The sequence below is a fragment of the Lytechinus pictus genome, chromosome 13 (assembly GCF_037042905.1).
Source record: "Lytechinus pictus isolate F3 Inbred chromosome 13, Lp3.0, whole genome shotgun sequence".
Classification (NCBI taxonomy): domain Eukaryota; kingdom Metazoa; phylum Echinodermata; class Echinoidea; order Temnopleuroida; family Toxopneustidae; genus Lytechinus; species Lytechinus pictus.
The window spans coordinates 13,504,358-13,529,808 of record NC_087257.1 but is presented as its reverse complement, the minus strand read 5'-3'; the positions used below and the strand labels follow the sequence as shown (position 1 = coordinate 13,529,808).

Below are 25,451 nucleotides of genomic sequence, written 5' to 3'. Positions count from 1 at the left end.
GTTACAAGTATGGTAATTATGATTGGTTATAGCCGTTACCATCGTAGGTAACTACGATGGTAACTGCTATAACCAATCATAATCTAGGTTACCACGGTAATCACAATAACAGCGATGTTTAAATAGCTGTAATTCATTATGAAACGGACGCCATATGAAGAAAACAGGCACGGGGATCCATGAGGGGGCCGGCCCCTTACGTATTATACCTTGAACAAAAGATTTTTTTTTTGCTTCTCGAAATTTGTAACAAGAAATGTACTCTATTAGTGGTGACAGTTATTTTTTTCAGTAACCACAACCAGTGAAAATTGTAATAACCTTGTTCTGCCCCCACCCGCCCCCCCCCCCCCTAGAAAAAAAAGAAAACAAGACTTTTGGGTCAGTGCAACAGCCCCCTTTGATCCGTTCGGCGGCCTCTGCCGGCTATTTAGAGTCTAGATTCAATTCAATTATTTTATTTTCCACTTTCAATTTCATTTTTACAATTATGATACAATTGACAAAGTAACATATAATCACATTTGAAGTACATACAAAAATTGACAACATTATAAAATTACAATAGACAATTATCAAATCGAAATATAAATAATTGAAAGAGAGGGAGTGCCAACTGAAAAGCAGAGCTTGTGTAATGTAGGCCCCCCTAATATTGATTAATTAATATTGATTCTTTACATTTGTTAAAAGATTGCTGTACATCTTAACATGTGACAATTTGGGGATGGCAAAAGCACTGGAGACCTCTTTACCTAATCACGACTTGATCTACTCTTTTCATCTTCCCTTTTAAAATTAGCATAGGCCTATAAGACGCAATACAAACAATGCTTTGTTTTTAAGTGATATCGCTTGTGATATCGATACTTTATAGAGTGCAACGTATCGTCTCAGATTTGCGCTTGCTTGATTCGCTGAATCCTTCGCGTCACGAGCGCGTAACAAAATGAATACATTAATGAATTTGCCAAGTTGACCTTTGTCATTGCGCTGATGTGCGTATTGTCTAATACACGTACAAAACCACAGTTGACGAGGGAGCATCGTACGAAATTAATATTAATGAGGGCTTATTTTAGCTTCTAATGGATTAAACAAAATGGCGGTAGCTTCGGGGGCTTGGGTACATCCCCTATATACCCTTTGCAAGTGAAATGCATAGCGCGACTAAAATAAAATTGTAAAATTACTTATATTATACGGCGCGTCTTCAAATCATTGCAAATTATTATTTACGGTGCTTTTTTGAAACCTCATGGACACGAATGACCTCCACTGCTTAGAGGAAGTGTCTTACTTTTTTGTTTCATGTGTGTGTGTGTGTGAGTGTGGGCAGGGCCGGTGCGATATGGCGCCATTTACGCCGAAAACATTAAAATTAAGAGAAATAAAGATAAACCAGAGAGGTGATATAACCTTAATAAAACAAATGAATTCAACTGGCACGTGACGTGCAATACTCATTGCTTTATGCCATTTCTTATTTCATCGTTTTTATCATTCCAGAGCACGTGACCGTGCATGAACACGGATACGTAATAAAAAATTCTTCTTATTGTGTTCCCATTTATTACATTCCAAATAATTCATATTTAATTAATACCAGTGTTTTATGTTTAGGCTGACATCACTTTTAAAATTTTTTATTTGTAAAAAGCACTGTACTTTTGCCACTTTATCATGTTTATTTTTATTTCTTTCAGACATGATGATTACAAGAAAGCCGAGACGTTTTCATTTATTAATTACTAGCAAATGACGATGTTTACTGCGTTGTTTTCTACAATTGGCATTTGAAAAGGTGCAAATAATCATGATAATATATGTAATATATTTTCAATATCAGCACTTCTTTCTGTATGAGAGCATGTGCAAGCTGCCTCAATTATTTTGGGGTAAACCAAGGAGTATTAAAGGGGTACTCTATAGGATGAATATAATATATGTCTATACAAATAAGTAAATAAGGCAAACAAAACATTGAAAATTTCCCCCAAAGCGAACAAGGAATAACAAAGTTACGACATTTTCAACGAGCAAGCCCTGCTTATTCTTTTGTACTTTAAATATTTTATTCAAAATATATCAACCTAGAATGAAAAAAAAATGACCCACAACTGACATAGATGATCATTGTTTAAAAAGAAAAATCATTCATTCATGCATGAAAATATGGAAATGATTATGATTTCATGTTCTAACATAAGAACATGGAAGGGGATGATATCAGCCCACCTAATGAATATTCATGACGGCATGCATAAATATTTACACAGAATATTGTTAAATTTTGAAATGCAATAACTTCGTTATTATCAAACTAAATAAAATAAATCAAATAAACTAAATAAAAAAAATGAACTAGACAGAATATACTAAAACAAGCATAATTGGCAGCACAGAATATAAAGGAAATAGTTATATAAACTGATAAGTCAAATATTTTCTTTTACATAAAGGCTATCTCATTATCTGCACTAAAATCATTATTTACTTTTTATAGTTCTAATATTACTTTCGAAAAAAAAAACACAATGGAAAAGGAAGGCCGTATGAAGATAATTATACAATAAACACGCTTTAAAGACATTAATCATAAGGTATTTCCTTTCTTTGAAATACATTCGGGTTATACAGGGCAATATATTTCATCTTTGAAGTAAAAAAAGATAGCAGTAAAATTGCAATGGTGTACTGTTTCAACTTTAATTGCAGATCCGTTTGAGGAGATCGTAGCCGCAGCTTCAGGCAGCCTACACAAGCAAGGGGAAGCAGTGTAACACACCACCCCTCACCGCCATCCCTTCCCCCTTTACAGGGGCGAATCCAGCTTTCGCCAATAGGGGGGGTGCGAATTTTTTTTTTACCCATATTTTCCCCGATCGGCCGCTCAAAGTTGATTTTTGTTTGTTTCTTTGAAGGGGTAGTCCTGACATTCACTTGTTAGTTTATTCTTATAAAACAACATAAATAATAGTCTCATATATAAGCCCTAATTGAAAAGTACGAACGCGAAGCGCGAGCTACTCTTTCTTTAGGACATTTCATGTATTTTTTTCCTGAAAATTGAACATTCTGATCAATGATTGTGATCGTGAACAAGATAAGTATGTAATAATCACTAGAGTGCGAATTGCGAGCAGAAATTTTTTAATATACGTTCTGGCCTGATGGAAAACAGACCCTAAGGACTGTTGCAGTTACCCATGGAAACGGTACATAATTCAACAATCAAATAATGCCAGCGCGAAGTGCGAGCTGATTTTGTTTACATTTTGGCCTAAAAATTTGACATTCTAAGCACTTTTTTATAAGCATAGGATAGGTATATAACTAAACTAAACATTTCATGCGAGCACGAAGCGCGAGCGAAAAAAATGAGATTTAGACGTAAAAATGGGACACACTATTCATGTTTCGTAAATCACGAAAAGGATGACTAATTTGATATCTTCCTACATTAATAATGCAAGCGCGGAGCGCGAGAAGAATTTATTTTGATATTCTGATACAAAACTGGATAATTCAAGCACGTTTTGAATAAAGAACAAACTATTGTGTGCGCGTGTTTTTGAGATTTAGACCTAGAATCTGGGAATCCTAAATACATTTATTATGAAAATCAATAATGCGCGAGCTGAAAAAAAAAAAGTGATGGCGATCTGGAAAATTGTGAAGTGGATATGGATCGTACTTCACAAATGATGCGAGCGCGAAGCGCGAGACGATTTTTTATAAAAATTATCATTTAGAAAATTGCAAGGACATTTTGTCATCATATGAAAATGACTATTTCCTATTCCTCATCCTTAAAGCGGGAGATGAAACTTTCAATTCTGAAAAAGGGACAATTTCATTATTATTAGGAATTCATGAAACTGTTACCTTATTTATCAATCTATTATTAATGAGAGCTTGAAACCTGTTGATATTAAGGCCTGAAAACCGGTCGTTTTAAGCATTTTTAAATATTGTTTTACGGCCTACTTGTGCGCATTATGATTGGTAATCCTATGCAGAGCCAATCGGCCGTTGATGGAGTGCAGGAGACCCATGTGCAGTAGAATGTCTTAATGCGCGCGCAGTTGCGGTAGCGTGGTTTGCTTCCACGTGAACCAACAAAATGCGGTGCCACTGCGAGTAGGCCTGTGGGGATCGGGTCGGCCGTTACAAGGCCGTAAATTAAACATGGGTATAATACCTCCTCCGTACTTTCCTTTCTTTTTTCAGCTTTTCTCTCAAGTTAAAAGGGCATTTTTTTTTGGTTGCCAAAAAATAGGGGGCGGGGCAGGCTCGCCCATCCCCCCCCCCCCTTGGATCCGCGCCTGCTTTATTATTTTCTTCTTGACGCTTTACAGCCGTGTTCATTGTCACACAAAAGCAATAAAATCATCAATATAAAAGAAGCACCAGAGTAGTAAAATCGCTTATTATCGAATAAGGATTAATACACGTAAAGCCTAACTCGATATAACTTCAGCAAAATGACGTTTATGAGGTTGATTAAAGCATTTATCACTATTTTCTGCGTATGTTCTGGTAAGTATATTGCAAATGTAAGTTTTGAAGTTGAAAAAGAGGGAAGATGTTAACAAAGAAATGAAAATCCACGTTTTATTGATCGAAATGAAATCTTATGTAGAAATACTCCGAATATTACTTTTGCCCAAAATTGATCGTGGGTCCGGGAGCCACTGAGCAGCGCCATATCGACAAGGCTCTATCCTTTGAATTGTTGAACGCCAAACAGTGTGGCAGCAACTCCCATATTTTAGCGCCTGTTGGTCTGAGTAGCCAAGTAGCCGAAAATGTCATAAATTAAACCAAAATCACCTTCAATTTGTATAGTGAAAACCTCTTTTTTTTTTTTTTTTTTTTTTTTGCTTGTAAATTATTTTCTGGACTTAAATTCCCTTCTCCTTCTTTTTAATTTTTATCTGTGTACTGAATCTTCTTTTTTTCGGGGGGGGGGGGGGGGCTGTCAAATTAAATCCAGCGCCCCCTATTAAAAATATCGTTCCCGGTCGCCCTTCATCAATATACAATAGGTGTTAAAGGGTGATGGTGAAACAATGTTCTGTCAAGTAAAAGGGCATAATTATTCGTTTAAAGCTTCAAAGTAATCGTCGTTATGGCAAAAGAAAAGCCACAGTTAAGCCCCTTTTACTGTGACCTTCAAGGATGCAACATGGCTCATCACGGATCTCAGTCCATGGTGATACTGGGTGCCAAATTGATATTTTTCTACAATATTATTGCCGGATTTAGCTGGGTATGTACACGGAAAAGTAGGAAATGTGCGGTTTCTACAAGGAAGCTAAATAGACGCGGTAGCGTAAGGGATCAGCTTGATAAGCTACGAGTAGTCCACATGGAATACACGGACGTTACTGGGTCCTTAATTACACAGACCTTCACGGTGGCTTACGGTCTCTACTGGGATATTTCTCGAGCATTGGCCAAGATTGAAGTTTCTTTCATTTTTGCAACATCTGAAGCATACATAGACATGGCCAAGAACACGAATTATTGTTCATGTACACAAACAATGGAACAAAATCTACCCGGATATAGCCGGTATTAGGACCTCCCGGTTCTTGAAGGAGCCTCCCGGATACATTCGGTAGCTACACGGATGTACAAGGTGGCTACAAGGATGAACACGGTCTACACGGATGATTATCCGTCCGCGTACTCCGGGATAAAAACTGGAACATCTTCAATTTTTCTCCCGGATATGCCGCTACATCAAAGATGGCGCCAGATGAGTAGCCGGTGTGTACACGGTTATCCCGGACTGTCCACGGATGACCCCAGATATGACAATCCAGGATGATCTATGTTGGATCCGTGAAGGTGTAAACGGGGCTTTAGACACCAGGGCCCCGTCTTACAAAGAGTTACGATTGATCCGATCAACCTCAAGTATATGGAAATCCATGATTGTCATAATTTTTTCTTCAAGAAATTTGCACAATGTCCCTAGTAAACAAAAAGAATCACACTGAATCTTGAAGAGAGCGATGAATGTATACATGAGTATATGTCATATCTAGAAAATACTTTGAACAAATTTGCATTTTAGATGTTGACACTACTGGCTGTCCATAGTTGTGGTTGATCGGATCAATCGCAACTCTTGTAAGACGGGGCCCTGATCATCTCGGATCAGATCCGTATTGATCCGGGGGAGATATCCTATTCCCTGGGCATCCTTGGCTGGCGATCTGTTGAGGTTAGCTCGCCCCGGAGGCCAATGGAACAGTTTTGGGGAGATCGACAACATCCGGCGTCAGCAGTGGACTGCCATGTTGGCCAAGCAATATGGTCCATGTAGCTACCGCGGTGTAGCTACCGTGTTGGTCCGTGTAGTCTCCGTGCTCTGCCAGTATGGTCCATGTGGATTCATGTGTAAATACCGTGTGTACAGTCACCAACGCTCGCCGACGTTCATTCCGGGGCAAAACTATCACCATGATCACTGACCTCCCCGGATCATTGCCGTGTGGATCCTTGAAGATCCGTGCTTATGTGACTGGGGCTTAAGATTTCGTATCATTTATTATAGGCCTGACTAGAGCAATAACCACAATTTAAACTGCGGTTGAGCCCATAATTGCGAGGCACTATTGCGTTATGCAATGCGTCACCCAAGTCGGATATTGAAGGTTAACCATGACAACACCATAGGCATAGGCCTAGATCTAAATCTCTGCGGAAAATCATCACTTTTCTAATTCTATTGTTATGATTTATTCCCTATTTTTTATTGATAAAATTACTTTCTTCCCACAATTTCAGGAGATATATTACCCGGAGGATGCAATAAACACTCCTGTCCAGACACTTCAGTCATCTGTGGTATTACCAGAATGCCAGAAAACGGAGAGACTATTTCTCTAGTAACTAAGGCTGCATCACCAAGTATGACATGTAATCCAGACGTTATCAACAACCTTAGGTGTGGTATGCCAGGTAGGCACATTGATGATCCAATTATTTCTCATTTTATCGCTACATCTTCATCTCAGAATTTCGCTCCGCGTCGAATGACGGACTCAAGAACATTCAAAATGTATTGCCAAATTATGCATTCGAATGGCCCGAATTCACAAAGGCGGTTTTGAAAGCCCACGGTTGAGTCCATGGTTTATGCAGATTTCCTGTATAAATTACGCTTATGTTACCGCGTATATTCAAAAATTTTGTCACAGTGCGCCAAATTGAGGCCTGTTGCCGTGGTTATCCACGCTATTTTATTCATGAGTCCACTGTTTTTATTCATGAGTCCACTCTTCAAACAGTTGACTCATGAATAAAATAGCGTATCTAACCATGGTAACAGGCGTCAGTTTGGCGCACTGTGACAAAAGCGCGCATCAGCATTGGACATTTTTTATACTCGCGCCCGATACGCGGTAAAATAAGCGTAATTCATAAAGGAAATCTGCATAAACCATGGATTCAACCGTGGGTTTTCAAAACCACCTTTGTGAATTCGGGCTTGTGTCGAAAACTGATGAATCTAAACAGCAGTTTCGTTCTTGACTCTGGACGAACGATATAATTTCACATTTTTCTTCAGCTCCGAAACTTTCTTAAAGCGAAAATGCTGCTGGCTTATAAACAGTAACGACATCATTTAAGTATAGTCAAGTATTGTATTACCGGACACTATTGTGATTCCGGACGCGCATATAAATGCGTTCGAAAACAATTTCGTACCGTAAGACTTCCGCAATTCATTTTCACAGATCAATACATAGAACAAGATTGCAAAAACAAGGCGAAAAAAATCAAATTTCTTCCTTATTTATCTCTAAAATGACAGAAAATGCTTAAAATATCATATAACATAGTTTTGCATTAACAATTGAATGAATTGATATATTTTCTAACGGAAATATGGGCCTGATTTGCCGAATTTCAATCTCGTCGGCTCCTTCGATCGAATGATGAGGTGAGGTGTATTGTGGGTGATCGTCGACGGCTAGTTCTCAAGGTACCGTGCGCGAGGTTTACCGTGAGTAGAGCCGTCGACGATCGGCTGCGCATCGATAGAACTTGATGAGCGTCACGATACGAACGAGCACTGGAAAGTGCCATGAAACATGCAGCTAACCAAAAAATAAAAAATAAATTAAGTTATCAAACACGAATTTATTACCAACATCTGCTCAAATTCGATATAAAAAAAGCAAACAAAAAGTTAGAATTTATTCATGATATGATATAAGAAGAAAAAAATCACAGAAATTTATTCTTACATCGTTATAATCAAGGATATCTTTACCCGTCCGGCGCGCGTCCGGAATCATGATGTAATTTGTCGCGCACGAAAATAATTGTTTTTCGTGGAGGGGTATGCGGCAAGTGCGATGCAAAGAAAATGGTTAGTAAATATAAAATAATTTTATCATATTAATAATTTTCATAATATTTGGAATAGCAAGTGCGAATTTTTCTTGATTGTATTTCCTCTAGTTGTCATTTTTAAAGCACTGAAATAAAGGTGTCCGGCAATAGGATACACTGCCATATATATATGAAGGATCAAGTCCATATAGGCCTATACCAGTAACAGAATCTTAAATTGGATTCAAAACTGGAACGGTAACCAATGTAAATGATGCTACGATACAATTACGTTTACTTATTAATACCCATAGAAATGTGTCTAAACTGTGATGATTTTAATCCGTATTGAGATATTAGTTTGTGGTAATAATTGACACTGACTTTAATAAATGTTATCTCTTTTTCCACATCCTGTGGAACTCCTGCCTGCCTCTGGAGATTGTATTTCGAATCCTTGTAAAAACGACGGCACTTGCCTGGAGACATTAGACGGTTTCAGATGTGTCTGCCTTCCATTCTTTACAGGATCGATGTGTAGTAAGGATACCAAAACATATTGGGTGGTATTCGGGTAGCCATGGTTCAGTTAAAGGGATGCTCCGGGCTGAAAATATCTATATCTAAATAAATAGAGTAAAATTCACATAGCAAAATGCTGAAAATTTCATCAAAATCTGATAACAAATAGCGAAGTTATTTAATTTTAAATTTAGGCAATATATTGTGTTTAATATGCACGTCGTCATGAATATTCATTAGATGGGCTGATATTGTCACATCCCCACTGTCCAATTTTATTATGTTATTACATGAAATCATAATTGTTTCATTTTTCCCATAGATGAGTGAATGATATGTCTCCCTTGTAATGAAATAAATTGCAGCAATAAATATGTAATCCACTTAATCAGTTGTTATTACAATATTTTTGTTTCTTGAAGGAAAAATTTGAATAAACCTAATTTCATATAATTAAATACTAAAGAACAAGTGGAGATATGACATCATCTGTTTGCTCATTAAATATTCATAAGGTCGACATGCCTAGAACAGTTTCAACGAAATAATGCAAATCTTTAAAATGCCATAACTTTTTTTAGTCCTTGTCCGATTTTTATCAAATTTTCTGTGTTTTGTTTGTCTTATTTTACTTCATCTGCTCAAATCATATTAACATCAACCTGGAGTATCCCTTTAAACCATGGACCTACCACAACATGGTTAAACCTGGGTTAAATTATGGGGTACCAGTTGTCAAGTAATTCACCTATTAAAACATTTTGTATCATGTTGCAGACATTGGCTAAAAAGTATCTGAGCCGTTACACGGGAATAATAGGAAAATACGAAAGTAGAGTGAATTTTAATGAATTAATTGTTATATTAAAATTTCCACAAATACAGAACAAATATAATGAAGTCCAGCATTCCATAAAAAGTGTGGTTTAGGTTGAATTATCAGAATACCACCCAACTACCGCATTGTCATTCATTAATGGTTGCTTATTATACAGATTATGCCATTTTGGGTGCAAGGAAATGTTTGATTTGGATAATCAGTCGTGAAAAATAAAATGCTATACATTTGGGTTGCGTTAACATCAGTGTTGTTTTCAGATGAAAAGGTCATGTGGGTGCTAGGCCTATTACTGGTCGATTTCACTTCTTACTCCATTTCGTATACATTTTGTTGCCTGCTCTCTAACCATCCGTTTTGCCGGTATCGTTAATTCTTTTATCGTAAAGGTCAAAAATATATTACTAACTGCAGTGATAAAACACTTTGAGATAATCAGCCCCTATCATTTTGGGGGGTCTGTTCTCAAAATGTATCATTTAGAAGATGTGAATTCATGAGTTCATCTGCCATTGTTTGGAACACATTATTCAGGGGCCCCGGAAGCGGGGGGGGGGGGGGGGGGGGCTTCAGCCCCCCCCCCCACTTTTTTCCAAAACCGTGTACAAAAACGTAATTACCATATGATTGTGATTTTTTGCATGGTCAGCCCCCACTTTGAAAACCGTTCCGCGGCCCCTTTATGACCCGTTTGAGGTATATTTTTTCGGTTGAAATTCAAATATATATATTTTTTTTAATTCACAGCGAGCTTCAACAGTCCTGGGAATATCTGGAAGTAGAAGAAGAATTCCAATAGAGTACCGAAGCGATGACCTCAGTTACCATGGTGCCATGGCGGCCTGGTTCTAAACATGTGAACCCGCCGAATGAAAGCGGGTGTTTCTCATAGGACAAAATGGCTGCTATTGGAATTTGATCGCTTGCAACCTATTTTTCAGTCGTCTGTACTCATTTGCAAATGCATATGTGTACAAACGATCGTCAGCTGCGACTCTGTTTAGAACCAGCCCGTCATGACGCCATGGTAACTGACGTCACACTTCGGTACTCTATATTGGATTGTTGCCAATTTAAGACTGATGGCCATCACAACGGTGGATTACAGAAAGTTTGATCCAGGAACAAGTATTCGGATATCAAATTTTATTTAATGATTTAATTAATTTACATTTACCGATGGTTGCACTTTGTTAATGATTAATGCCACATTAACATAGTAAATGCCAATTCGTCTATTTCGAACTCGCCAACTCATCGTATAGTCTACCTTCATTTTAGTCTGATACCATTCTGTCCATCAACATTTCGTCTAACAACCATATGGTTCAATAACCATTTGGCCCAATCATCACTTCGTCTAATCACCAGTTCCTCTGTGACCATTTCGTCTCATATCCTGTTGGTCTAATATCTATTTCATTTTCATGCATTTCGCCCAATTAACACTTAGTCCAATACGACCGAATGGTATATGGATTAAATGGCTATCGGACCAACTGGTTATTAGACGAAATGGTGAGTGGACGAAATGGCAATTAGACCATGTGGATAGTGGACGAACTGATGGTAGACCCAATGATAGTAGACGAGGTGATAATTAGACGAGTTGGCATTAGACCAACTGAAAATAATTAAACCGTTGACATTTGGTCTAAGACCCTCGTAGGGTAAATCATAACGTAGACACAATCCTGTCAATCGTACGATCTCCTTAGGATGACGTAAGGCGATCGAGAAGAAAATAAACGTGTAAACATGGAAAGACAAAAGTGAAAACATAAATTAACACAATACAATAGATGCAAATATTCATGTTAAAGATCCTACAATCATGATGAACCGTTCTTAGTATTTCATTAAAGATATCGAGGTCAGAAACTGTATGCAGTTTCTAATAAAAATTGTATTCTTTCCATACCGACCATTATAATGTTCGGGATGGAAAGACCAATATTTAAAACATTTCTGACCCCGCACCCAATGTTGAATAAACCCTTGGCTAGTCTCTAGGATATATATTCTCACTTGAAGTCAGGGTTACACCAAAACCGAATTCTCCGGGATGAATTCGGACCAATTCTAGTCAAATTCGGCCCATTTCGGATGGTTTCGGTGGATTCGAATGTTCCCGAATCCTTCCTGAATTTTCTCGCATTCGCGGAGGGAGAACAGAAGACTCCCGGAACCACCCGAATACGTGTATTTGGATGGATTCACAGCTGATTTGGTTCCGGTGTAACCCGACTTTTATCGGTGAATATCAGAAAGGAAAACAAAGAAATGCATAGCGCACAAAACTTTTTATGAACTGAAGTATGTTTTAATAATTAAGAGAAATGTATAATCAATTACAAAAAATTACTTGAAGACTAATTGCAATGTCAGTAGTTAGGGTTCGAAGAGTTGAGATAATGTTAACTTTTTTACGAAGGGCTCTAAAAGCTCACATGCAATTAACATCAGGTATATACCTGTTTGTTTATTGGGTAATGAAGTCATGATAGTGTAGAAACATATAACGTTACATAATATACGAGGGCAAGTTTATTAATTTGCAAAGGTGGAATAAAGTTTTCTTTTAACCAAATTATACTTTCGTAATTATCACACTCTGTACTGTCACTGAAACCAATGGGCCGTCTTACAAAGATTTGCGAGTGATTGATATTGAACTCAAATGGCGATTGATCTAAATTTGTGTGGTTAAGAGATATGAGTTTCAGATCAATCGCAATTGCAGATAAAATCTATCGAAACTCTTACAAGTTCTAATTCTAATCTTTTTGAATACCGAGAGGGCAAACATGAAAATCATACCGATTCCGTCTATCATACTAGCATGGACTTACAAGAAATAGGACTATTATTCTGGTAAGACAGAGTAATAAAACCTGCGTACTCCAAAGATTGGTTTAGGTGAAACTGTCCAGGAATCGGTTTAGGACTTTTAATCAATCGTCCCTTCTTCTTTTTTGCACTCTTTTGAAATTACACCCCCCCCCTCTTTCAAAGAAGATTTTGTACGAGACCATTCAATATCCAGACGGCCTGCTGCGTATGCATCCGAGTCCAGAAAAGGTGAACAAATGTGGTCCAGTGACTGGGTCTCCAGACATCGCCAATTCTGGAAAATTGGTTGCCTTTTCCTTCATCATTCTCCGGCAATCACCAGCATTTTTTTCATCGTCACGCCACTTGGAACACGATAGGTTGCAGGCCTAAATTTGGATACGGAGATGACGCCATGTTGGGTGTAGGCCTATATATCAGTTTATGAGGTTGTCGGACACAGATGGCTATTCAGACGGAGACTCGGGATTCTATTATGTGCATTTTCTTTCCAGAGTATTTTTTTTTGTCAAAAAATGTGACAAAATGAGGAGCTTGTTGACATGCTGTTTATTAATTTTGTGCTTTAAAGATCATCAGTTCTATTCCGTAGTTCGTAGTTGGTACATCAGTCGGCCGGTCTTATCTTCATTTCCGTGCGTTTAAGGGAGTAGTAATAGCCATGCCATTGATACCAAACGATCCCAGTCCCGTAACTCTCCGATATCCCTCTCAGATATTCCCCATTAAGCGAGGCATAGTAGCAAGAGTTGTACCACCAGGCACCATGGTACTCCCGGGCGCAGTTCTTGCTGGACCAGTTATCGTTGTCACGGTCCTTGGTTGAGAACGGCTGGCCGCTGTGTGTCGTGAACGCGTCACCTGACGGATTCGACGAAGATGGCATCGGTTGTGAACGTGGCGACGACGATGATGTCGGTGAAGAAAAATGTGAATGAGCATGAAGGTTTCAGTGGTGTCAGAATGGATCAAAAGAAGAAACGAAATGAGAATGAAAAAAAAGTTAATCATATATATTTTGATCATTTAACACTTTTTGACCATTAATTTTAGCACAAACTAGTTCCTAATAACTTTTCGAACTTGAGTCGATTCTGAAAACAAAAGTCCGAAGAGGTAACCCGGGAGGTAACCAATAGTCAGCTAACATTATAAATTCTTCTGTTAAACATTGAAGCCTATGGGAAATTAACATTTAAAGGACACGTCGTGGGAAAGACATAGATTCACATGGTTGATCCCGATTTAGAACGGAATAGGAGATATTCGAAATTGTCATCAAATGTTGAATATTCGGAAGAAAGTAACGCAGCATAAAAGAGTGCATAATACATGTAATATGAGCCAACGTGGAAGAACTTTCATGCCCCATTCCACTTCCCCAGGTTCCGAAGACCCAGATTCAAAGGTCACCGAGGAACGAATGATCGTGGGGCTGTATTCGCCATCATAGGCCTACATGTCATATTGACGAATGTAGTAACCGATGTCGACTATTCGTTGCCGACATCAAAAACTATTTGAGAACTGTTCCGAATAGACAATTATTCATTCGCAAACATTCGACGCAATTCCTTCCACACTGTCTTGTTTTCATTTAGGACCCATGTGGCCACGTGGTCGCTAGCATTGGCGAATCAACATCAACTTCAGCGATTCTGTCTTACAATAATTTTGACTATTTTGCAAATGCTAGCAAACTTTGCGGGAAATACACTCGCAAAAAAATATTTTGCTTGTTCAGAAATTCTCTGCGACAATTAATGGAAACTGTAATTGAGAACGATTTCACAACCTCTTTTGAGAGGACTTTGATTCTTTTTACGAAACCTTGAGAAAGGGAGAAATCCCATTTTGTCTCGTCCGCAAGCATTCGCCACTTAGCGAGACACCATTAGCAATTAATATTCAACTCGTTGTGACTTACCGGCGGTGCCATGGTAAGAGCTTACAGTGACTCTATAATCCTCGTTAACATCAGCAACTCTAAACACACGGTACTCTGCGAAAACTGTCACGTCGTTGAAATCTTCCAGATCTATCCTCAGATGGTACTCGTCTTGGGAAGTTAGGCGATGGATTTGGTCGTTTCCGAGCCAGAATTCCCCATCCAAAGACCCGAAGCCCCGTCGGTAGCTCGCAAAGCCCCGGAAGAAATCCACCGAACCGTCCTGTCGCTTTTGTAGAACCTATAAAAGTTGTGGTAAAGAATCATTTTATATTGTCCAGTGGAATGGTCAGGAAAGAATATTAAAAATTGTCAAGAAATATCTAAAATCTATCCTCACACCAAACCCTAACTTCAAACCCAACATTTATCATATTCCTTACAATCATGTACATCACCCTGAACCAAATAATCATTTTCACAACCCTAACATAACCGGGCATGGTGGCTCAGTGGTAGAGCGTCTCCACAGGATAGGGAGTCTTGGGTTCGATCCTCGGCCGAGTCATACTCATACCAAAGACTTTAAAAAATGGCCTTCTGCCTTCTTGCTATAGCGCTCAGCATTTAGATTGGAGAAAGGTAATAATAACATTATTTCGTTATGCAGGGCCCGCTGGTAGAGCAGTTTCCTAACCGAAGTGGCTACCATGGGTAAAAAAAAACCTTATTATTATTATAACACTAAACCTGTATCTTTCCAAAATTAATTAATATCGATGGGCGAACTTAAACGAATGTCTGGTTAATGAATAAATTCGAGAGAGCAGACCACCAAAGCACCTACCGTCCAGCCCCCTCCGTCCGTCTCCATGTCACAGTAAACCTGGAATGGTCTTCCAGAGTCCAAGGTTTGGATGGTGTATACCCCACTATTTGTGGCACCTCTGGATAGAACCTCGGAGCAATCCTTGGGTAAAGATATAATTGAACCTGTGAAGATATACATGAGGAAAAACAAAACATTCTGAATCATGTAAATCAGTTATTATTCAATAAATCAATATCATGAATATAGAAATGAACGGAGAACGATAAGTTTAGTTGCAAGAAGAAAACAAATTACAACCGTGATCACGATTCTTGCTATAATTGGTTAAACGCGTATCACCTTCGCTTTCTATATGGCGAGTGGATAAGTAATTGTAACGATGATGGTGATGAAGATGATGATTATAGCATGATAATGTCACGTATACGGTGTATTGAATGACACATTATATCATGGAAAATTGGTCTTGTAAATTCAAGTGATGATCGACGCCTCGAGAATATTCAAGGACAATTAGCATTCCTGATCTCCATTTTTTTTTTCATTCTACATGTTCTAATGAACACCCGCTAGTGTTGCCAGAATGAAGTTTATGACTAATTTGGAGAGTAAGCGACCATGCTTTTCTGAAAGGCGATAACCCGAATGCAAGTTTCTGTCTTTTTTTAAGCACTAAGTCGACCTTGACTTGAGACGGACCTAGCTTAGTCTTGTCCATGAGCAATGTCAATTGCCAAGTCCTTTGTCCTGGGCCCTTGGCCCCTGGCAGCGAAGTATTGCCTCGGACGGCCTGACCTTGACAATGGTTAAGGCTTTCTGGCTTTCAATTCGCATAACAATTAGAATAAAGGTCTAAACACCGAACGCTGTATCGGGCAGTATGATTATGGGGGTAACAAAACTAAATGATGCATATAAGGGTGTTTTCGTATGCCGACCGAATATAAAAACCGCATGAGACGTAAGGTTCTGCTAATTATGACACACCCTAGCACCCATGTGTACATACCCGTGTATACACACACCTACCCACACACTTGGGATAATAGAAATGTATATACATGTAAATAAATATTTTTAAGGGAATAAGGAAAATTGACCAAATTGAAGATAGGCTGCAATGACTATTGTCTATACAAACTGGCCAACTAAACACGGTCAGGAGCATACACTGTACACCAGAGAGGTGTTGAAACAACACCATTTAAGAATCAAACCGATATTGGTTTAATACTAATTGGTGATTCTTTAATGCCAAATTGCTGTTAGCCTAACGCCAAACCAGTGTTTTTTCAACACCTCTCTGGTGAAGACCGGTACCAGGCTGGTATGAAATTAACACCGGCGTTTATGTAGTGTAAGCCTAGTTCGAGTAGGAACTTAACACCAATAGCGTTTCCACGACATATGACATATCCAAGAACTTAGGAAGTGCGTTTGTCAAATAACCTTAAAGGGATGGACTAGGCTGGAGATAGTTAAATCTAAATTAATAGAATAAAATTCACAAAGCAAAATGCTGAAAATTTCATCAAAATCAGATAACAAATAACGAAGTTATTGAATTTGAAAGATTTGCATTATTTCGGTGAAACAGTTATAGGCATGTCTTAATGAATATTCATTAGGTGGGCTGATGATGCCATATAGCCCCACTTGTTCTTTTGTATTTTATTATATGAAATAAGGTTTATTCAAAATTTTTATACCAAGAACTAAAACAATTGGATTGACAACTGATTAAGTGCATATTAGTTATTTATTGCCACAACTTATTTCATCATAATGGAGACACATCATTTACACATGTATGAAATCGTGAAACATTTATGATTTCATGTAATAGCATAAGAAAAAGGAAAGCGGTGATGTGACATCATCAGCCAACGTAATGAATATTCATGATGATGTGCATATAACTGTTTTCACAAAATATTGAAAAACTTAAAAATTCAATATCCGATTTTGATGAAATTTTCAGCATTTTGCTCTTTAGATTTTACTCTATTTATTCAGATATAAATATTTTCAGCCTGGACCATCCATTTAATGACAATGAAGCCTTTGTCGAAAATTGGTGACTGGATCGACTCTCCCGTGGACAAACGACATATTTGCAATTTTTCGTCAGCTCCGAAACGTAGGACGAAACATGCTCTTCCGGTTCAACAAATTTCGACAGAGAACTCCCAGTTGTTCATTGTCTTTTGACGAGCATTTTCAATACATTAATTTGATGTGTTCTTGAATGCGTTCCCGTTGTACATGTGAACACTTCCTAATGTTCATTGTGCAGGCCCTATAAATGGAATGATAAAAATGTCGGTACACTGTAAAAACTGTGGTGTTAAAACTGACACCAGTTGGTGTTAATAGAGGACCACACCATGAGGTGTTAAAATTACCCTATCGGGCACCCTATACGGTGCGTATCAAAAAAAAGTTTACACTTTGAAAAAGCCCTGGGAATTAAAAAGTATAAAACATGTGGGTAGTTTTTTCACATATATTCTTGGGTTTGGGTCTCATCTATCCCATGAAACTAAAGGTTATGACAAAATGTTACACTTGAGTGAGCACTGTCCATTTTTGTAAAGGTCGCAGAAATCTGTTTGCGCAGAAATTATCGTTTTCACGTTGTGTCAAGGGGAAAGGTCGAAATCAAACTTACCCTGCGTAACATTTCTCAAACATTTCCCTTACACTTTTAGTCAATTGAAATAAAACGGATACATTAGAGCATTTTGTAACAATTCTGCCACCCAAATTGAAATTTCAACACTTAGTAAGCACAACCTTTACCCTTTTTGTGCCAGCTGGATCTGAAGACATAACTAAATCTGAACAAAAGTTTATATCAGACATCTCTAGCATTTTTTCACTAAATTTTTATCATTCAAAGTGGGTTGACATTTCATTTTTCATTTAACAGTTTAATACTTGTTTCGCCGCACTTTTCCCAAGCTTGACAATGATTAACAAAATAAATATCAAGCCTATAAAGCCATTTCATGCAAATCACAGCTCCATGTAAAGCAAATATCGTCGCGATGGCCTTGGTGTTTGGGGGAGTGTGGTGGGGCGCAATGCACTATTCGAAGTGTTTTGGGCAAGGAAACAAGTTTAAAAAGGTAAAAGATATCTTCAAATCAAATTTACTGGCTTAATTTCACGTGTTCTTCATGGTTAAGGTCTATTTTTATTTGCATAACTATTTTAAAGTTCTGCGCAAATCAATTTTCACTAACCTTTCAAAAGTAAGTGGTGCTCACTCAAGCGGAAATATTTTTCGACAGTTATATCGTCATTTGCTTAAATGGATCTGTACCAATGTTAAAATGTGGAAAAATCTTCAGGATATTACAAATGTATAATTTTACAGGATTTTTTCTAAGTGTAAACTTTTTTTTTATACGCACTGTAGATTGAAAATAACACCAAAGGGTGTAAATGTAACAACCAAAGGTGTTGTAATAACACATATAGGTAAATTTAACACCGGTGTAAAATAACTGGTGTGGTCCTCAATGTACACCGGTTGACAACACAGTTTTTGCTGAGTACCTACTTAATAGAGTAGAAAATCCAGTTATATCCGATATACTACTCTGAACGTACAACCTTTCAATGAAATATATTTATATTGGGTTTTAGTGTGTGGTTCCACTTTAAAATATCACTAAAAATAAAAGTTTCCTCAAATTCAGTCAAGATATTTCAGAACCCAATAACACCTATCGTTGTACCTTGGCATTGATTTGAACTCCTATGAAAGCAGACCATTATTTTGGGAGATCCAAAAAACAACCGTACAAAAAACAAGAATGACATCTGACCCGACAACGGATGTCCGATATTATTTCCGGTTTAACTATTTTTCTAGATCAGTGGCATATTATTCCTGATGACACGACAATCGAAGTTTCTGATTATTCTGACCTTCTGAAATATTGTTACTAATAGCACTATAGACGCTTTGAATAACCCTACCAGTTATAGAATCATTAGAGTAACCTGTAAAAAAATAGGAAACCAAAATAGCTCGGAAGGTATGGGAATGGGAGGGGGGGGGGGATTCTGGTTTTAACCCGAAACAATAATATTGTAAATCTTCATAATTGCCATCATGGCTTAACTTATTTCTTCGGGTTCATTGGTGAAAAGTGTATCTATAATTCCCCGTCTTATTTTATTATCTTACCAGAATACAAGAGCATTTACTATTTCCTTGCTATTTTTCGTCTTCTTTTTATTGATGGTTATTTTCTTTATCAGTGCTGTGCACTGTGAGAACTGAAAATGACAGCATTTATAATCTGCTGTGGAAACCATTCACTCAGGTAAAAGGTCTGAATGTGCAGTCTATGATGCCTTAAATTGTGGATTGAAGGTCCTCTTGATCACGAATTGAAACACATGTTTTGAATTGTGCTAGTCTTTGCGTGGAGACCCAATCATTGATTAAAGTTTCAGGGTCTGTGTCTGCAGATTACACTATTACACTTAGAGGTCCACGCCCATAGGTGTTAATCTGACATCCCAGAGTCTTAATATAACACCTAACAGTGTTAAAGTACCAACCAAATGTGCTGTTTCTAACATTCAATGTTGTTGTGCTAACACTATAGTTTGACACTGGAGTGGTCGGTGTGGTCCTCTGTGAACACCAACCAGTAGTACAGTTCTTGCTCTGTAGTGATACCTTCTTTTCTTCTATATTATCATTGCTTGTATTTAGTGCACTGAAAAAACACCAGTGTTGATTTCACACCAGCCCGGTATCGGAAAACACGATCAGGGAAGTGTTGAAAACACCAGTTAAGAATCAAACCGATATTGGTTTAACACTGATAAGTGTTGTTTAAATGCCTATCTGGTGTTAGCCTAAAGCCGAATTGGTGCTGTTTGAACACCTCTCTGGTGTTTTCCTATATAGAAACCGGACTGGTGTTAAATGAACATCGGTATTTTTGCAGTGTTTGTTGAAAATATTAAGTAATTTCTGGGCAAGATGACGGCCCTGGGAAGCGGGGGTGCTTAAGCATCCCCCAAAATTTCCTTGGGGGTGCTGCGAGTATTATTCTCCACAGGAAACACCCCCAGGTATTCTTTAAGTCCATGTAAAAATGGAACAAACATGACCCTTCATTTTGTAGTGAACCCCCCCTTTTTTTTGCGGGGGGGGGGGCGCGTTTTTTTTTGCCTTTCAAATTTACATCAGCACCCCCCACAAAAAAAAATCGTTCCCAGGGCCCTGCACTTAATCCGCATCTGTTATCATTCGGAGCTTATATGATGAGAAATGTCTTATCCCAAAACCACTTTCGATTTGTGATTGTTACGGAATTCATGGTATTAAAATAAAACATCAAAATTTTGCTTGGTTGGAATGACATGATCTGATTTGCATCTCAGTGTGAACTGTATTGTTGTGAATTACTGTGAATTGTATTATTCAAAGGTCAACCACCGGTGATACAGGAGGTGTACTCAGAAAACACAAGTATCAAAACCGGTTTGTCTGATTTTGTAATTCTGATATGAAAATGCAAAGTGACAGATGCTATTCAAAAACCGTAAATCAATTTCTCAACTGCTCTGCTTTCTCTGTTTTTTTTTTTTTTTTTTTTTTTTGGGGGGGGGGGGTGGGCGCATAGGCAACCAATCAACCAATATATCAGGGGAAAATGACTTGTACATAACTGACAGCAAATGGTCTTTAATTCATGTGTAAATCATCAATTCTTCTTAACCTGCCATGGAGGACTCAATGCAATCTCTACCATTTAGTTCGGGTCTTCGTTGGATTGCTAATATAGTACAACGGAAGGTATTTGAACCATCAATCTATACCACCAGCGTAATAACTTCCTCTCCAAAGGGGAAATGAGAGTCAAAATAAACACCATCATTTTCACGACTATCTGGGGTTAAAAGTTTGGAGTTTGTTTCATAATACATAAAATCGGGATCGCCAAAACTGAAGAGAATGCATGCTATGCAGGTCCGAATCAATCTGAAATAAAATTAGGTTGTTGCACAGGACATGATCTTGACATGAGAGTTCTTTTGAAGCTTGGTTCAGAAAGGCAATACGACGATGATGATGATCAGATGATGACGAATATATGATAATGATGATCACGACGATGATGATGGTGGAAATGACGATGATTACAATGGTAATCACAATCATCTTGGTGATGGAAATGATGATGATGATGACGATAATGATGGTGATGATGATTATTATTATTATGGTGATAATATGTGTGAGGATGATGATGGTATTACATAATGATGTTGACGATGATATTGATAAGGAGAAGCATGTATTAAAGGGGAATCCAACCCAAGTAAAAACTTAATTTTATAAGGAAAAGAAAAATCAGACAAGTTGATAGGTGAAAGTTTGAACAATATTGGACAAACAACAAGAAAGTTATGAATTTTTAAAAGTTGTAAATATTGGTAATCACTATACCCATGGAGACTTCAAATTGGCCGCATATGGGATGTCATAGTGATGTAAGGCAAGGACTACTCTTCCATGTACTCCAATACATATTATGGCTAAAATGTCATTTTTCCCCAAAGTTTTTTTTTAATTATATTTTTCTTTCATGAGGACATAAAACAATATACTACCTGGGTTATATTTAGATTACTGCCCCAGGGGAATGGGTACTTAGGAGAAAACCACAAATCCCTGATAATAAAGTACATGGCCTATGGGAAAGTTGTCCTTGCCCCTTGTCATAATTTACTTACGCAGTTGCCAATTTGAAATCTACATAGTATTAGTGATCTCAATTTTAAAGCAGCTATAACTTTCTTATTGCTTGTTCGATTTGTTTCAAACTTTCACCATTCTGTTTAATTTATTTTCTCCTTCCCAACACAACATTTTATGGCCAAGGCTGGATTCCCCTTTAACTGATGAAATGTTGTTGAATACTGGTTTTTTTATCAATAGACGTTGGCCTATATACTGTTGCATATGTATGAAAAAAAAACACATGGGTAAAACAATGGTTTGTACTCTCCTCTTCATTGTGACAGAAGGCTCAATATAAAGTCCCTGAGGGCTATATAGGCCTATCTGTTTTATACACATTTTCCTTATCCATATAATTTCATTTCTAAATTATAATATTGTATTCGATCTTTCTTGTAATTTATCTGTTCACACCCCTACCAAATGTGTGAATACGGGTCTCCCTTTCATAAAACTGCACAGGAATGAATAAAAGAACAATCAAGTTAGATAACATATGGATTTTAAAACATTCCAAACATTTCAAACATGAAAATATTTTTTGAATGTGGTCGAAAAAAAAAATCACGTAAGATAGGTCTCTGTGGATTATGATAAAATCACTATATATTCACAATTCTAGTCATCAACATTCATGAATTCAGTCACAACGATCAAAATATTTCATATCTTTTTAAACATAATGAATTCAAATAATTCAGTTTTTGTTTATTTTCTAGAAAACTGCAATAGAATTTTCTGATTAACCGTGTTAAAAGCAAAATTGACAAATCCTTTATATAATTCATGTGCATAAGAAGAATGATCTTTCGGGGTTTTTTTAACAAAAGAAATCAATAAGATTTCATGAAATGTTTGGTAATAAGAAAAAATTTGATTCATATTTAATCAAGCCATATGAATGCGTAACAGATATGGATTTAGCACTGTAACATGACTTGCATACTAAAAATGTTGGAGTAAGGTACTTGCGTTTATTAAGTAACTACCTGGAACAGGAACTCCTGGTGTCTGGAAGTGCTTGAGGACAGTAGCAAGGTCCACTAAAGCTTCGGCTAGTATCCTGGTACCATCCTGCGACCCACGGGTCCAGCCACCGTCCCCTCTACCGACTCCTCTTGCTCCATCCCCTCCAGCCCTACACTCCTGTACCAATTCCCGGAGCTGTCGGACCAGACTTTCCGTCTGCTTCTCCTCTGTGTTCACATCACCAGAGTTCCTTCTGCTGCTGCTGCAGTTACAGTCGCAAGTGCTTTCTGTTGAAATCGGCACCGGCAGAGGTGGCGCCTGAATTGTGATATGTGGCCTACAGACGAACCTTTCCTGACTATTGCTATCAACCGACTCTTGGATGTTTTCTTCGTTCGTGGTGACATTGATAAGATCTTGATATTGATTGTCAACTGATACTCTATTGATATGATTCTCAGAGTCTTCGACCGTCGTCTCGTTGTTCTGCGCACTGCAAGTAACTGCACATAGAAGAACAATCTGGGCTACAAGCCCCATGCCCATGTTTGCTGTCATTGATTAGGAGATCTAGGACCTATCTCTGAAACTATCCAGGTTAAAGATCACCGAACGAGCCTCAGAGACAAGTCCGACTTATGAGTTATGATATTCAAGCAATATGTCAAAAGATTATACTCGCAGCGAACATGGTCAGGAGTAAGAACCAGTACAATAGCCAACAATCATCACTGAATCACTTTCCAATTAAAACCTAGTTTCGAAGGACAGATAGCTAGCCATCAAAAATATATACTTGGCCCCATTATCTCGAATGGTACAATGCCCGGTGACGTGAGCTGGGTTGCTGCTCGTCCGGAGAAAACATGTCTCAACACAAAACAACGATGCCCATACTCTGTGATGGCAGGAAGAGCTAACACCGGATATCAAAGCAATTGAGAGTGACATCCCGGTCTCCGTAGGTTCCTGGCTTTGAAACGCGTCAGTGAAAACAGAACCATCATGGGAGTTCAAAACGTCGGTGAAGATAATTTGATCCTGATTAGCAAATGACATTTGTACACATCATAAATAAAAAAAAAAGATAGGAGGGATTGATAAATTAATTATGGTTCAATTATTGTGAGTGGAAATGGGTAAATATCCACCTATTTTTCTTGTGATAAAAATACAAGGATATCTCAATCATAATTTGTCATGCAGTGGTTATGGTGGTTTATTATTTACGGATTAGCAGGGGCGTCGATCCATTTTTCAGATTGGGGGGGGGGGCAAAATCATGAATCAACGTTTCAAAGGCGCTCGATCACACAACTCACCCACACACACCATAACGAACCCTCACACATACACACACATCCTTATGAGGGTGTGTGTACGTGTGTATATATATGAATCATGAGAAATAGACACATATCTCACCAACAAATTATAATGCGAGCGCGAAGAGCGAGCTGCAATTTTTTTGTATACTGACCTGAAAACAGGAAAAAGGTACCAATTTAGGACTGTTTGTAGTAACTCATGAGGATACATATCTCAACACAGATAATGCGAGTGCCGAGAGCGAGCTGAAAATTCATTATATTCTAAGCATTTTTGGTAACAATGATTAAGATGGGTATCTAAAGAAAAATAGATTAGAGCGCGAAGCGCGCGAGCTGAACATTTTGAAATTTCGATCTGAAAAAAATGACAGTTTAATGGAGTATTTAATAAAGAACAAGATATATATCCAACAAAAGATTATCGCAAATCTAAGCGGGAGTTCTTTTGAGGTTTAGACCTGAAAACGGGACATTCTATTCACCTATTTAATCATAAAAGTATGTTATTTTTGCTAAAGAAATTATGCGAGCGCGAAGTGAAATTTTTTATATTCCACTTTGAAAAATTGACATTTTGAGCACGATTTTAAATAAAGAACGAGTTGTGTATCTCAATCTTGCTTGCCGATTTCTGTGTAACATTACAATCTAATTTTATTTGTTCACATCCGGAATTATTGGGGGGGGGGGGCTAAACGATATGTTTGCCCTCCAATATTTTCATTGGTGGGGCGATCGCCCCACTGCCCCCCCCCCAGGATCGACGCCTCTGCGGATTAGAAGCATCATAAATACGTCATCGTGGACACAAATCACATTTTGTCATGACCAGTATTTGAAGAGTTTAGTTGCAAAAGGGGTTAGGTGCACTTTGGACCATTCCGAGAAAAACCATGTTTTTTTATTCTCACTTATTGCAATATTCTTATGAGAAACTAAATTGTCATGATGTACTACCCTATCATGTGAACATAAAATTGGGTATAAAAGAAATCTACCTGTCTTCAATTTTGTTCTATATATTTTAAAAAAATTATCATTGTGGACCTAATCCCTTTTGCAAGTAAACTGAAATGAATCTA

General features: G+C 37.8%; 1 protein-coding gene across 1 annotated transcript; it reads right to left on the bottom strand.

Annotated features, from left to right (window-relative positions):
• Positions 1-12,019: 12,019 nt before the first annotated feature.
• LOC129274539 (ficolin-2-like) lies at positions 12,020-24,108 on the bottom strand. The gene is made up of 4 exons (XM_054911330.2): positions 23,059-24,108; positions 15,307-15,452; positions 14,499-14,760; positions 12,020-13,432 (listed from the first exon to the last, which is right to left on the bottom strand). Exons 1-4 carry the CDS (start codon positions 23,594-23,596, stop codon positions 13,179-13,181), a joined length of 1,200 nt encoding a protein of 399 aa, XP_054767305.2. The 5' UTR covers positions 23,597-24,108; the 3' UTR covers positions 12,020-13,178.
• Positions 24,109-25,451: the final 1,343 nt, after the last annotated feature.

Bases quoted from the DNA above. Each gene is read 5' to 3' on its own strand.
- LOC129274539 (XM_054911330.2), bottom strand. From the start codon at position 23,596: ATGACAGCAAACATGGGCATGGGGCTTGTAGCCCAGATTGTTCTTCTA. The intron at 15,453-23,058 runs GTAGTTACTTAA...ATATCTTCACAG, and splicing joins ACCAGGAGTTCCTGTTCCAG to GTTCAATTATATCTTTACCC. The intron at 14,761-15,306 runs GTAGGTGCTTTG...CAACTTTTATAG, and splicing joins CGGACGGAGGGGGCTGGACG to GTTCTACAAAAGCGACAGGA.